This window comes from Natrix helvetica (genome assembly GCF_964273705.1).
Source record: "Natrix helvetica genome assembly, chromosome: 1".
Lineage (NCBI taxonomy): Eukaryota > Metazoa > Chordata > Lepidosauria > Squamata > Natricidae > Natrix > Natrix helvetica.
In genome coordinates this window covers 317,461,569-317,473,872 of record NC_138548.1, presented here as the reverse complement: position 1 = coordinate 317,473,872, position 12,304 = coordinate 317,461,569, and the positions used below count along the sequence as shown (strand labels likewise).

Genomic DNA, 12,304 nt, shown 5'->3' with positions numbered 1-12,304 from the left:
TGAAAAAGCGGGGAAGCTGGGCGTTCTCCGGGGTGGCGAACAGGTCGACTAGCGGGGTGCAGAACCTGAAACACAGCTCGTGAAATAGGTTCAGGTGGAGGCGCCACTCCAACTGATGCAGAGTGGCTCTGCTTAACCAATCCGCCTGAACGTTGTTTATCCCTGATATGTGTTCCGCTCTTATGGAACTTACATGACGCTCTGCCCACCGTCTGAGCACATCTGCCTCCATCGTCAGCGTGCTGGATCTGGTGTTGCCTTGGCAATTGATGTGTGCTTTCGCCACCACATTGTCCATCCGGACAAGCACATGGTGCCTCTGCAGGTCTGATTGTAACTTCCGTAGAGCAAGACGGACCACCCTCAACTCCAGCCAGTTGATGTTGTGGGCCAGTTCGTAGGCGGACCACCTGCAGTACCTTGTTGTGGAGGTGAGCTCCCCACCCGAAGAGGCTGGCATCTGACGTGAGGATGACGCGCTTGGGTTCTCGGAACAATGATCCCTTTGTCAACCCTGGTGTCTGCCATCATGTGAGAGAGTGTAATACCTTCAGCAATGGGCGGACCCGGGCCCTGGAGTTGCTGGCGTTGGCCCTCTGCGATGGGAGGAGGAACAACTGCAACTCTCTCGCGTGCAGCCTCGCCCAGGGAACGATTGCTAGACATGAGATCATTTTGCCCAGCAATTGCGACAACAGGACCACGGGCATGGTGGGAGATTGTTGAACCTGCCGTACTCTGCCATACAGGGACACGAGGCAAGATGATGTGTTGATCACCGTCCCCAGAGGTAACACTCTTGTGGAAGGTGACAGATGACTTTTTTCGCGGTTGATGGAAAAACCGTGGTACTGCAGGGAGTCCATGGTGATTTGCAGGTCCTGCAGTGCTTGCGTCTGAGACAACGACCGAATCAAAATGTCATCCAGGTAGCATTGTAGACGAATGGGGTGCTTTCGGAGGTCCGTTGCGACCACTGCCAGGACCTTTGTGAAGACCTTCAGGGCTAATGCCAGCCGGCATATTAAAACCGTAGAAACCCCCTATGGGCCAGTCTTATCAGAATGTGGAGGCAGGCCTCCTTCAAATCGATGGAAGTCATCAAATCCCCTGGACACAGACTGCCCAGGATTGACTGGAGGGACTGCATCTTGAACTTCTTGTAGGCAAGATGAAAGTTGAGCTTCTTCAAGTCCAAGATGGACCTCCACCCTCCTGAGCTCTTTGGAACCAGAAACAGGATGGAGTAGAAGCCCCCCTCTCCTGACCCAGGGGAACTGGTTCTATGGGCCTTATTTCTATCAGGTGATGAATCTCTGCCTCCACGAGCCCCCTTTTGATGGCACACCCGGGGGTTGGGCAACGAATAAAGTGATGGGGGGCGGGGAGAAAGGAAATGAACTTTAAGGTGAGGCCAAGTTTCACTGTTTGCAATACCCATGCATCTGACGTGATTGTCTCCCAACAGTCGGCAAACAGTTGAAGCCGACCCCCTATGGGGGATGTGATTGGTGGTCATTTGTTGCGGCAGAATGGCTTGTTGGCCGATCCACCGCGAAAGGGACGTCTGGAGAAAGACTGGTGGTGACCCCTGTCCCGAAAGGACTGCCTATCTTGGATCCGATCAGAAGCTTGGGCATAGGGGCGTTGGAAGGAGGAGGAAGAAGAAGCGGAAGAGTTGGGCTGCGATTCCGAGGCTCGAAAGGACTGCTTACAAAAGGAAGAAGCCCTACAGTCCGTCTTATGAGATATGGAAGGCATGACCTTCTGCTTATCCTTATTCTCAATAAGGACAGAGTCTAATGCATCTGTGTATAGTTTGCCTCCCTTGAAGGGAGCGGATGCGAGCTTCCATTTAGACCTAATATCCGTGTTCCAATGACTCAGCCATAGAAGTCAGCAGGAAGTGATGTCAGAGGCCATGGCTCTAGAGGCAAACTTCGCTGCATTAAGGGATGCATCTGCGTGTATTTGGCAGCCGCCACTGGCTTATTAACATCCTGGCGGAGCCTGGTATCACCTTGAGGAATATGGGTGAGCAGCTGACGCAACCAGGCAATAGAGGCCCTGCTGAAAAAGGAAGCCGAGGTGGAGGCCCGAATGGCCCACGCCTTGGCCTGATGGGTCTTATGGCAGGCCCTCTCAGTTCTCTTGTTTTCCGCCTTCAGATCCTCTAACAGATCTGGAGGAAGGGTTAAGTTAGAGGTCAGGGCAGCCACAGGGGCATCGACCTCTGATAACTTGAGTAAGACTTCCATACCTGACTCAACTGCCTAAAGCTGTTTGTCATTACCCCCTGGGGTGGCCCAGGTCCCTGGCTGCACCCAATGGCGCTGCACAACATCCTTGAATAACTTGGGCACAGGCACTAGGTCCTGAGGCTGAATGGCCTCATCAAATAAGCCCCCACTGGGGTCAGCAGGGTCAGTAGACGCGTTTTGGTAGGAGAAGCCTCAAGATGAGTGATGACCTTCGCCTTATATAGGATGGACTTAAATAACGAAGGTGGGCTTATCCCTTCGTCCTCTGACAATTCTGGTTCCGCCAAGTCTTCCTCCTCCAACATTGACTCTGCGCTAACAACTGAAGGAGGAGGTGAGGAAGGCCTGGAGGTCTTCTATTTGCTCTTGTGTCCTTGGCCTGACTTCTCAGCCCGTTCCTTAAGGCCCTGGGCAATGCCCTGGGCTATCGCTGAAGCGATCACCTCCCGCATTTCAGCTGAAAGGGAAGGTTCCTGATCCTCTATTGGGCAGGTCCCTGCCCTAGAGGTAGATCTTGAGGAAGGACTGTGGGACACAGATGGAGAAGTGGAGAAGTCCCTATGCTCCTCTACCCCGCAGTCAAATAGGTCCGCTCCCCCTGCCAATAGATGGGGAAGGAGATCTGGACCCCCCACAGGACCGGTCCGAGGAAAAATCCTGACGGTCTTCCCCACAGGAAGAAATGGGAGGAGCTGTTTGAGAGGGCCCCTGGCTCCCTGGGGACTCTGGGGATTCCTCACGATGGACCTGAGCCACCGTGGTGGTCTGCCTCTGCACCCTTTCAAACTGCCTCTCTTCTGGTGCCTGGCATCTGCCTTATCTTGCCCTGCTGTCTCCCTCCTGGCATAAGGGCGTTTGCTAATTCCCCTTATGGCCTCCCTTGCTGCCCTGTCTGCCCTTCTACTCTAGGGTCTATCCATGCAGGTGGAGGACCCTTGTTCTGGAGCTTCTACGATGGAATCCTCTTCCATGCTGCCCGAGGGACCGACAGCCGAACTGTGGACAAAGCACAGTTTTGGTGGAAAGATGGGATACAGGCGGAGGCCCACACGCATGTTCAAAGTCACTTAGGCAGCGTGGGAGGGCTATGAGAGAGGCTCCTGTTACAAGGCCCGCAGGTGGTAATCGCAACTGCTAGGGGAATACTGGCTGTGGAGGATGGCAGCTGCCAAGACCTCCAACCACCAAAGCACTTGACTAGACCTACCGCAGGAATGAGGAATGGCTTCGCTCTTCCTGACACTCCGGCAGCAATGAGCGGCAATCGGCAGTTTCGGTGGGAAAAAACTCACCCTTTCAAAATGGCCGCCACCACTTTCCAAGATGGCCACGCCCAGCGCAGAACACACTGCGCGGCTTTGGCAAGGTAATCGGCTGCATTTGACTTGCAGGACTCTCCGGGTGGCTGTCAAGTGGATCGATGAGCCTCCCTAGCGCTGGACGCCGAAGCCTCGGACAGTCCCGCCGGGGGAAAAGTATTGGGGCGGGCAATGCTGTGACAGCAGAGATCGAAGGAGCCGCCCTGAGAGGTTGATAAGGATGCCGCTCCCTCGAGAGAGCAACTGGCTGTTCAGGGCATGGCAAGAAGAAGAAATTAACAAGGAAAAACTAGCTAACTGAAAGGAAAGGTAAAACAATAAACATGCTAATCTAGGGAATTTGTTAAAATTAATTCAGCTAAGCTGTAACACGTCCGATGGGTTTTCGACTGAATTGAAAAACTGAGGATGGAAGGAGCCAGATGGCATGGCCAAAGATTTTCAATCCAGTCCTTGGGCAGTGGGACAGAATTAAACTTTGCTTGGACACTTCAAGCAGTGCATCAGAGAATAATAGAAATAATAGAAACAACTTTTAATCACAGAAGTGACCAAACTCCTATCCATTATTTTTTTGTTAGTAAAGAAACATGCCATGGACTGTAGACTCACATTCCATTTTCATTCCCATCTCAAGGCATTTTCTGAGCCGACAAAACTGGCAACGATTCCTGTGGTGTTTATTGATGATACAATCCTGGTTGCTACGGCAACTATAGGTCAGATTTTTCCTCACACTTCTTTTAAAAAAGCCTTTGCATCCTTCACAACTGACAGCACCATAATGACGACCTTAAAAAAGAGGGGGGAAGATCTAAGAAACTATGATGATTACAATAAAAAGTACATTTTAAAACAATTTTTATTTACACAATATTCACTGTTCAATGGGTCTGTCAGTTTGCTTTTAATCAGAATGCTTTCCTGGATTTTCTTTGAGGTTCTACATCATAGTAGTACTGTTTTATATTATTGCAGTAATTAAAGTAAGATTTATTTGGTGTGTAAGCCAGTTAGAGGCCACATATAGCCAATCCTTCAGTTACTATGGTAAGTGGGCCTGGGATTGCAGTCACTTATGATACAGTTGTAAAGAGTGACTTAGTAACAGCAATTCAGGTAGTCCCAGATGTTACCTTAACTCTAATATAACATAATTCCACCTCCCTTTAATAAACAGGAAGCAGAAAGAGGGAGCCGCTGAGCATAGGCTACACATGAGTTGGGGATGTTCTATAATGCAATGTATGTGCAGGGAGGCTGGGAAAGAAAGGTGCTGGTGGCTATGTCTATGTGTGATCTCAGGGAGGCCAGGAAAGGAAGATGCTGGTGGGGGTGAGCAAGTGAGGGAGAAGGAGAACATGGTGTGTGTGTTAGTCAAGAAAAGCTGGGGAGGCAAGAGCCTTACCCAAGCAACTTGAAACTTTCCCCACCGACTTCCCCTTTGACTTCGTTTGTGGGAAGCCAGCAGAGAAGGTTGGCAATTGTAATCATGTCACTGGGGAATATGGCAACCTGTTTTAAGTACAGGCTGGTTACCAAACATGATCATGGAGACACTGCAATGGGTGGAACTTTAAGGACAGGTTACAAGTCCTTTCATTCAATGTCAACATAACTTTTAACAATGACTGACTGAATGGTCATAATTTGACATCTATATGACATTCATTCATATACCTTGTCTGTTTGTCACCATGAAAGCACTCAGAATGGAAAATAACTGTAAAACCAAGCAATAAAAACTTTAAATCTTTTAACAGAGCCGGCAGTCAAAGTTATGTTAGTGCTGTCACTTAAAGCAAAACACAGACACTCTCCCTACCAGTCTAGATTGAGGTGTGGCTTCTTCCTTCATGGTTCCTTATTTCCTGCTTTTGGGGAGATTTTTTTGATTATATCTTTTAAATGGGACAGTTATAACTATCCTCAATTTAACCTAGTAACTCAACTTATGACCATAGATATAAAGTGGGTCAACATATGACTGGAACTATTTTTATGACCTTTTTTGAATCAGTCATTAAGTAACTGCCATGGTCATTAAAAAAAAACATTGTTGCTATGGATCATTTTTGCTGAAAACCAGAAGTGCAGTTTTCAGCAAAAATGGCATTGAGCCATTACTTAAGGAACCGGCTCCGTCCCATCCCATTTGCCTGTACCACCCAATCAGACAGGGAAGATATGCTGCAGATCCTGTCACTTAAAGAAATCCTACTAGCAGGGTCTAAGAAGAGAGTCTTCTCTGCTGTTTCCCCCCACCCTTTGGAATATTCTTATCCCAGAGGTGAAGTAGGCCCTACTCTCCTAGCCTTCTGAAAAGGGGTTAAAACATGTCTCTGGCCTGTGTATGGAGCTCAAAAGAGCACAGTCATGGGATTGGTTGGTGCCATGAGAAACCTCCCTTTACCTTTGTCAACTAATTTTTAACAGGATTTAATTATTTATGCTGCCTTTAAAATGTTTATAATGTTTAAAAATTTAATTTTAAAACCTTAACAGTGTAATTTTCATGTACTGTTTCATATTTTAATGTTTTATTTTATGCCACCCAGTGTCCCCTTTTGAGGGACATGAGCACTTCATAAATATGAAATGTAAATTAATAAATGAATATAAAATGCAGTCATTTGCAGTACTCTGCAAATGGCCATAAATACAGACCAGTTTCTGAGTGCCCAGCATATGATCATGTGACAGCGGGGGGGGGGGGGGGCAGCCATCAGAAATTCGGAACTGGGTCCTTTTTTTGGGGGGGGGGGGGAGCTGTTGTAACTTCAAAAAATCCCTAAGTGACCGCTTGTAAATTGAGGATATCTGATTGTAAATGGGGTTTATCTCTGCCTGTTGATGGTTGACGGTCAATGTGTCAAGTAACCAAGAAATCCCTAACATCTTTGGATTTGATGATCTCAAATATCAAGTTTCCCAATTGAAATTGTGACTGAATTTGTTGAGAAATTAAGGATCTTTCACCATGACACAATGTGTTCTACCAATTTACTACATGTTTGTCCCACATAGTGATTGTTAGTTACAGTACCTAGTTTGAAAATCAAATATCTGCAAGAAAACAACCAAATTCAGAGGGCAATAAGAACCCAAGTTAACTCTAAACTGCATATATTCTTTAGTACTGCAACTTAGATTTCCATGTTAATGTTATGAGTCTTGTGAAAACAGAACTAGAATCTTGTGAGAACTTATTCCTGTCTGGAGCATATTTTGATAAGGCTCCAGATTTGGGTGTTCAAGTGTAATAGCTTGTACCTGCAAAGTTGATTCTTGCAAAATATGCTCCCACTTTGCCTTGAAAAGCTGAAGCAAAGTAACGATTGTGCAGACAGGTAGTCCTCAACGTACACCAATTCATTTAGTGACTGTTTGAAGTTGCAACAGCACTGAAAAAAAGTGACATGATTGTTTTTTGCACTTATGACTGTTACAGCATCCCCATGTTCACGGGATCAAAATCTAGACACTTGGCCACTGACATTTATTTATTTATGCAGTGTCCCAGCGTCACACAATCACCTATTGCCACCTTCAGAGAAGCAAAGTCAATGTGGAAGCCAGATTCACGTAACAACTATGTTACTAACATAACAACTGCAGAGATTTGCTTAACAACCGTGGCAATAAAAATTGCAAAATGGGGCAAAACTCACTTAACTGTGTTACTTAGCAATGGATATTTTGGGCTCAATTGTGGCTGTAAGTCAAGGACTACCTGTAATTACTGCTATTAATAGCAATATGAATCCAAAATAAATATACAACAATAGTGGCTACCTCAAAAATAGTTTTGTCCATATTTCAGTAATTATGCAAAAGTTTTAAATATTTAGTTTTAAACATGATTGCTTTATAGTTCAGTCTTAAAGAAAAGGTGGTATTTTATAAAGTTGCACTGTTGTATAAATGTTCCATTTGACTTACAGATTACAATTTAATTACTCAAAGTACTATTTATTTCTTGCTCAGATTTATCAACACAGCATACAAATTTATTCATCACTTTAGGGTTTATGATAAAGCAAAATCTGACAAACCTTATTTAGACAGTTTATACGGGATGAAGAGAAAAAAGTTCTGAATATTTCTCATTCTTGTCTGAGGCTTTAAAGAATGAATCAGTGCTCTTTGCCTATTCCTTCAAAAAGTGCTCACTAACTATGATCAAGTGGCTTTATCAAGATATACTTTTTTTTAAATAAATACTTATTGCACTAGTATTACTCTAGTATTCTCAAGTTTCTTTTGTTCTGGAAAATAACTGAAGAGCTATGACTCAAGCAGAAAGAAGAAAAATTATTCTGACGACATGGTAGCTAGTTGGTTTTAATAAAAAGTCACTATTTATGTGTCTTTTGCATTAACTCAATCAGGAGAAATATTCCTGTGAATTGCACAAAAGCAATCACAAAACTTTTGATAAGCATATTACTGAAAACTACAAATTGACCAATGAAAAATATAGATAGCTAGTATTCGCCTTCTGAAGAATCTGCACCCAATAAATTAGTACATTGAAGAATTACACTGGTACCATTCATGCCTCATCTTGATTTGAAAATCCCCTACGTAGTTTTTTTAGAATGAATCAGCTAACTGAAAACCCAGTCAAAAGACAAAAATGAAAGGAAATCTTCTATCAGTTATTTAGAACATTTGTTGTATTCATTGTCTAGTGATCTTTTCTTTTGTCGTATTTTAAGTAGAGCCAAAATCACTGTGAGTCTTGTGCTCTTCACCTTACTTCCTTTGAACTTAAGTCCATTTTAAAAAAATCAAATGGATTTTCTATGGAATCAAAAGTATTCAAACATTTGATTGAGTCACTCTAAAATCTTCCCACACATTATCTTCCATTCTTTCTCTCCGAGGCCAAACCAGTACTTCAAAAATTAGATTTTGTCTCTTTAGTTGTACTACTTTGCTTCCTTCAAACCCCCCCCCCCCGCCCAAATGAAATTTCATTGTTAGGCAACACAATTTCTGTGATGCTCCCCCTCTCTACTGAGAACAACAGCAAAATTCCTGGGATTTCTGGAAGAGTCTCACTGCATGTGACTAAAACGTATAATGTGCACTTAAGGGTCAGGAAGTCTATGGAAAATGAACAATATCACTATTACAATAGTGACATAAGTCACTATAAGTCAGTTTGTTTTTTTACTTTCTTGAAGAATTCCCACTGTGCCAAAAAAGTTTCTTCTGTTTTTATCCTTACCAAACCTGCCTTTCAGTGAAAGATTAGTACTGTGTGAGTGTTTAGGCAAATGTGTTCTTTCAACCAAGTAGCTTGGCATCTTACCTGATGCTTTGTCTCCACAGACAACACAGTACTCTACGACCTGTGGCCGCTGGACATCAGTTTTAGCTAATAAACGTTCCACAGAGGCAGAGTCAGTGACAATCTAAAATGAAACATTTAAAAGTTTGTAGTATAATTTATATTTGAAACTGTATTTAAAAGATACTGCAAATTTTTAAACATAAAACACAGCTGTGCCACAGTTGTGCAACTGCAAAATAAACATGCAGAAAGGGAAGAAGCATGAAAAAAATTATAAAAACAACAGTATAGCAAAGCCAGCAAGGAAAAGGCTTAAAAGTTTACATGGTAATTGATGGCATAATATAAAGGAAAATTAGTGATTCATACACATGGCAGCCATCTACTAATTGCCTCAAGACTATGTAAACCACTGTCCCTTGCCTTGTTTGCGTAATATGACAATGTTGATCTATATAATCTTAATCATATCTTTAGTTTTGTTTCTACGTTTTGAAATCATCTGATTTTTGCTGAGCTGATAGTATTTCAGCAATATGATGTGGAGACTAGAATATAAATTCTACAGACCCATGCTAATTAGTTAAAGTATAAGCCATCTTTCTGCATGCTCTTAAGTCAGAATATCCAATATATGTATCATTCTTTAACTGTGGTATTTACCTGTATTCTGCCTGGCACAATATTATCTGTGGTAGTAAAAATAAGTTGCTTGGTATTAGAAGTCTCAGGTGCAGCTAGTATTACTTTCCCTGTTCCAGTACCATCTGGACTAGCAAGTATAAATTGCTGCTTTGGGGATACTGATGAATCCACTGCTGTCACTATTTGAATTTTCTGCCCTGTTTGTTGATCTGTGACAATCTGTAACAAAAGCAAAACATTATTGTGTGAGAATAAATTTAACATATTAAAAAAATAAATTTAACAAGCTTTAAGTTCACTTTTAAGAATTATATGCCATTATTTAAGGATGATGTGTTTCCTATTACCAAATTATGGATGTAGGTTACACAAAAAAGAAAGAAACGCTATAATAAAAATGAAAAGATTCTATCAACAGGTGTTTCAAATACGTACATGATTACTCAAAATGAAACAAGAAACTGTCTTCAAACATGTACTGTCCACCAGTACATAAAAATAGAAAAGAAGGCTCTCTCACAAGATACTTACAAAAACATAGTTCCAATAATAAAATAAAACCTCTCAAGTAGATCACTTTCTCATAGTAAATCTGCTCTTTGTACACTGTCACTAAATAACTATAAAATTGCATATTAGATTTGAAATTATTATATAAAAGAAAACAATTCAATTAAAATGCTCTGTTATTTGATGCTACATATTAAACAAAAGATGAAATAGATTATATTTTGAAGACAAGTCTATACCTGAATACGTTGCGGTGATGATACAGTGGAATCTGTGGAGATTATCTGGATGCGCTGGGAAGGGCTGGTCATCACTGGAGTTTCAGATAAGGTTGACTGGACAGTTTGGACCTACAATGATTTATGAAAAAAGACTTTATATATGGCAAAACAATACAATGAAAATTATATAACTTAATATTTTATCAAACAATTGAAATTTTTTGATTAGAAGACTGTATAGCAGAGATGTTCAAGATTCTTTAAGTTATAAGGCACTTATTTTGCTTCCAAGCTACAAAGAATGCCTTCTAATAATAATAATAATAATAAGTTTGAATTTATTAGCCGCTCCCTTTCCAAGTAGGACTCGGGGCGGCGTACAATGGGGCATATAAAACAGAAAATATATAAAACACATAGGCGTACATACAGAACATACATACAGATACACAAACACGGACTCGGAGGAGGTAAACAATTTACATCATATAGACAGTTAAAAGACCCGCATTAAAATACCCCAATTGTAAAAACCCGATATAAAATTAAGATTTAACGTTTAAAATACAATTTAAAAACAGTTAGGAGGAATAAGAATAATTACGATTGAGCCAGGCCAGATAATTGAAAGAGGTGGGTCTTCAGCTGTACACGGAAGGAGCGGAGATCGGAAGTAATCCTGATGTCACGGGGGAGGTCATTCCACAGGGCTGGGCCCACCACAGAGAAGGCTCTGCTCCTGGGTGTCGCCCCCCGGCACTGTTTGGCGGACGGCACCCGGAGAAGTCCCTCTCTGTGTGAGCGAATTGGTCGTAGGGATGTGTGGGGCAGGATGCGATCCTGCATATAACTAGGCCCTGTGCCATGAAGCGCTTTAAAGATCATAATCAAAACCTTGAAACGCACTCGGTAGACCACAGGAAGCCAGTGCAGCTCGCGCAGGAGAGGTGTTACAGGGGAGTACCTAGTCCTCCCCATAATCACCCGCGCGGCCGCGTTCTGGACCAACTGTAGTCTCCGAGTGCATCTCAAGGGAAGCCCCATGTAGAGAGCATTGCAGTAATCCAGGCGAGACGTCACTAGCGCATGGGTGACTGTGCGTAGGGCATCCCGGTCCAATAAGGGGCGCAATTGGCGCATCAGGCGGACCTGATGGAACGCCCCCCTTGCCACGGCTGTTACATGGTTATCCATGGACAGCCGGGCATCCAGGAGGACGCCCAAATTGCGCACCTGTTCCATGGGGGCTAGTTGGACGCCCCCGATGGCCAGAGATGGAAACACCTGGTTGAACCGGGAGGCCGGAAGCCACAGCCACTCCGTCTTGGAAGGGTTGAGTTTTAGTCGGTTGCCATCCATCCAGACCCGTACGGCCTCCAGACACCGGGACATCATTTCGACGGCCTCATTGGGGTGGTTCGGGGTGGAAATGTATAGCTGAGTATCATCAGCATACAGATGATATCCCACCCCAAAACCACGGATGATCTCGCCCAGCGGTTTCATATATGTGTTGAACAGGAGAGGCGAGAGTACCGATCCCTGTGGCACTCCACATGTGAGTGGCCTCCGGGTCGAACTCTGCTCCCCTGTCAACACACGTTGCGTCCGATCAGAGAGGTAGGAGCCAAACCACCGTAAGACGGTGCCCCTGACTCCCAGCCCCTCTAGCCGGTGCAACAGGATACCATGGTCGATGGTATCGAACGCCGCCGAGAGATCTAATAGGACCAGGATAGAGGAACAACCCCTATCTCTGGCCCTCCAGAGATCATCAACCAATGCGACCAAGGCCGTCTCTGTGCTGTGCCCGGGTCGGAAGCCGGACTGGCGCGGGTCTAGATAATCATTTTCCTCCAGGTGACGTGGGAACTGCTGTGCTACCACACTCTCTACAACCTTCGCTAAAAAAGGAAGGTTGGAGACTGGACGATAATTGACTAGGTCCGTTGGGTCCAGGGAAGGCTTCTTGAGCAGGGGCCTCACCACCGCCTCTTTCAAGGCGGCCGGTAGAGAACCCTCACCCAGCGAGGCGTTCACCAGGCC

General features: G+C 44.0%; 1 protein-coding gene across 3 annotated transcripts in view; it reads right to left on the bottom strand.

The window, feature by feature from the left end:
• NR2C2 (nuclear receptor subfamily 2 group C member 2) overlaps positions 1–12,304 on the bottom strand; it is a 72,580-nt gene that overhangs the window by 28,976 nt on the left and 31,300 nt on the right. For 2 of the 3 annotated variants that reach the window (XM_081934707.1, XM_081934708.1), the window contains exons 2-5: positions 10,277–10,387; positions 9,546–9,746; positions 8,901–9,003; positions 4,193–4,372 (exon numbers count right to left, since the gene is read on the bottom strand). In XM_081934707.1, coding sequence (XP_081790833.1) covers positions 4,193–4,372; positions 8,901–9,003; positions 9,546–9,746; positions 10,277–10,348 — 556 coding nt within the window. In that variant the 5' untranslated portion in view covers positions 10,349–10,387. Of the gene's footprint in view, positions 1–4,192; positions 4,373–6,853; positions 6,985–8,900; positions 9,004–9,545; positions 9,747–10,276; positions 10,388–12,304 lie in introns of those variants that run through there. The other variant, XM_081934709.1, reaches the window with a different exon arrangement.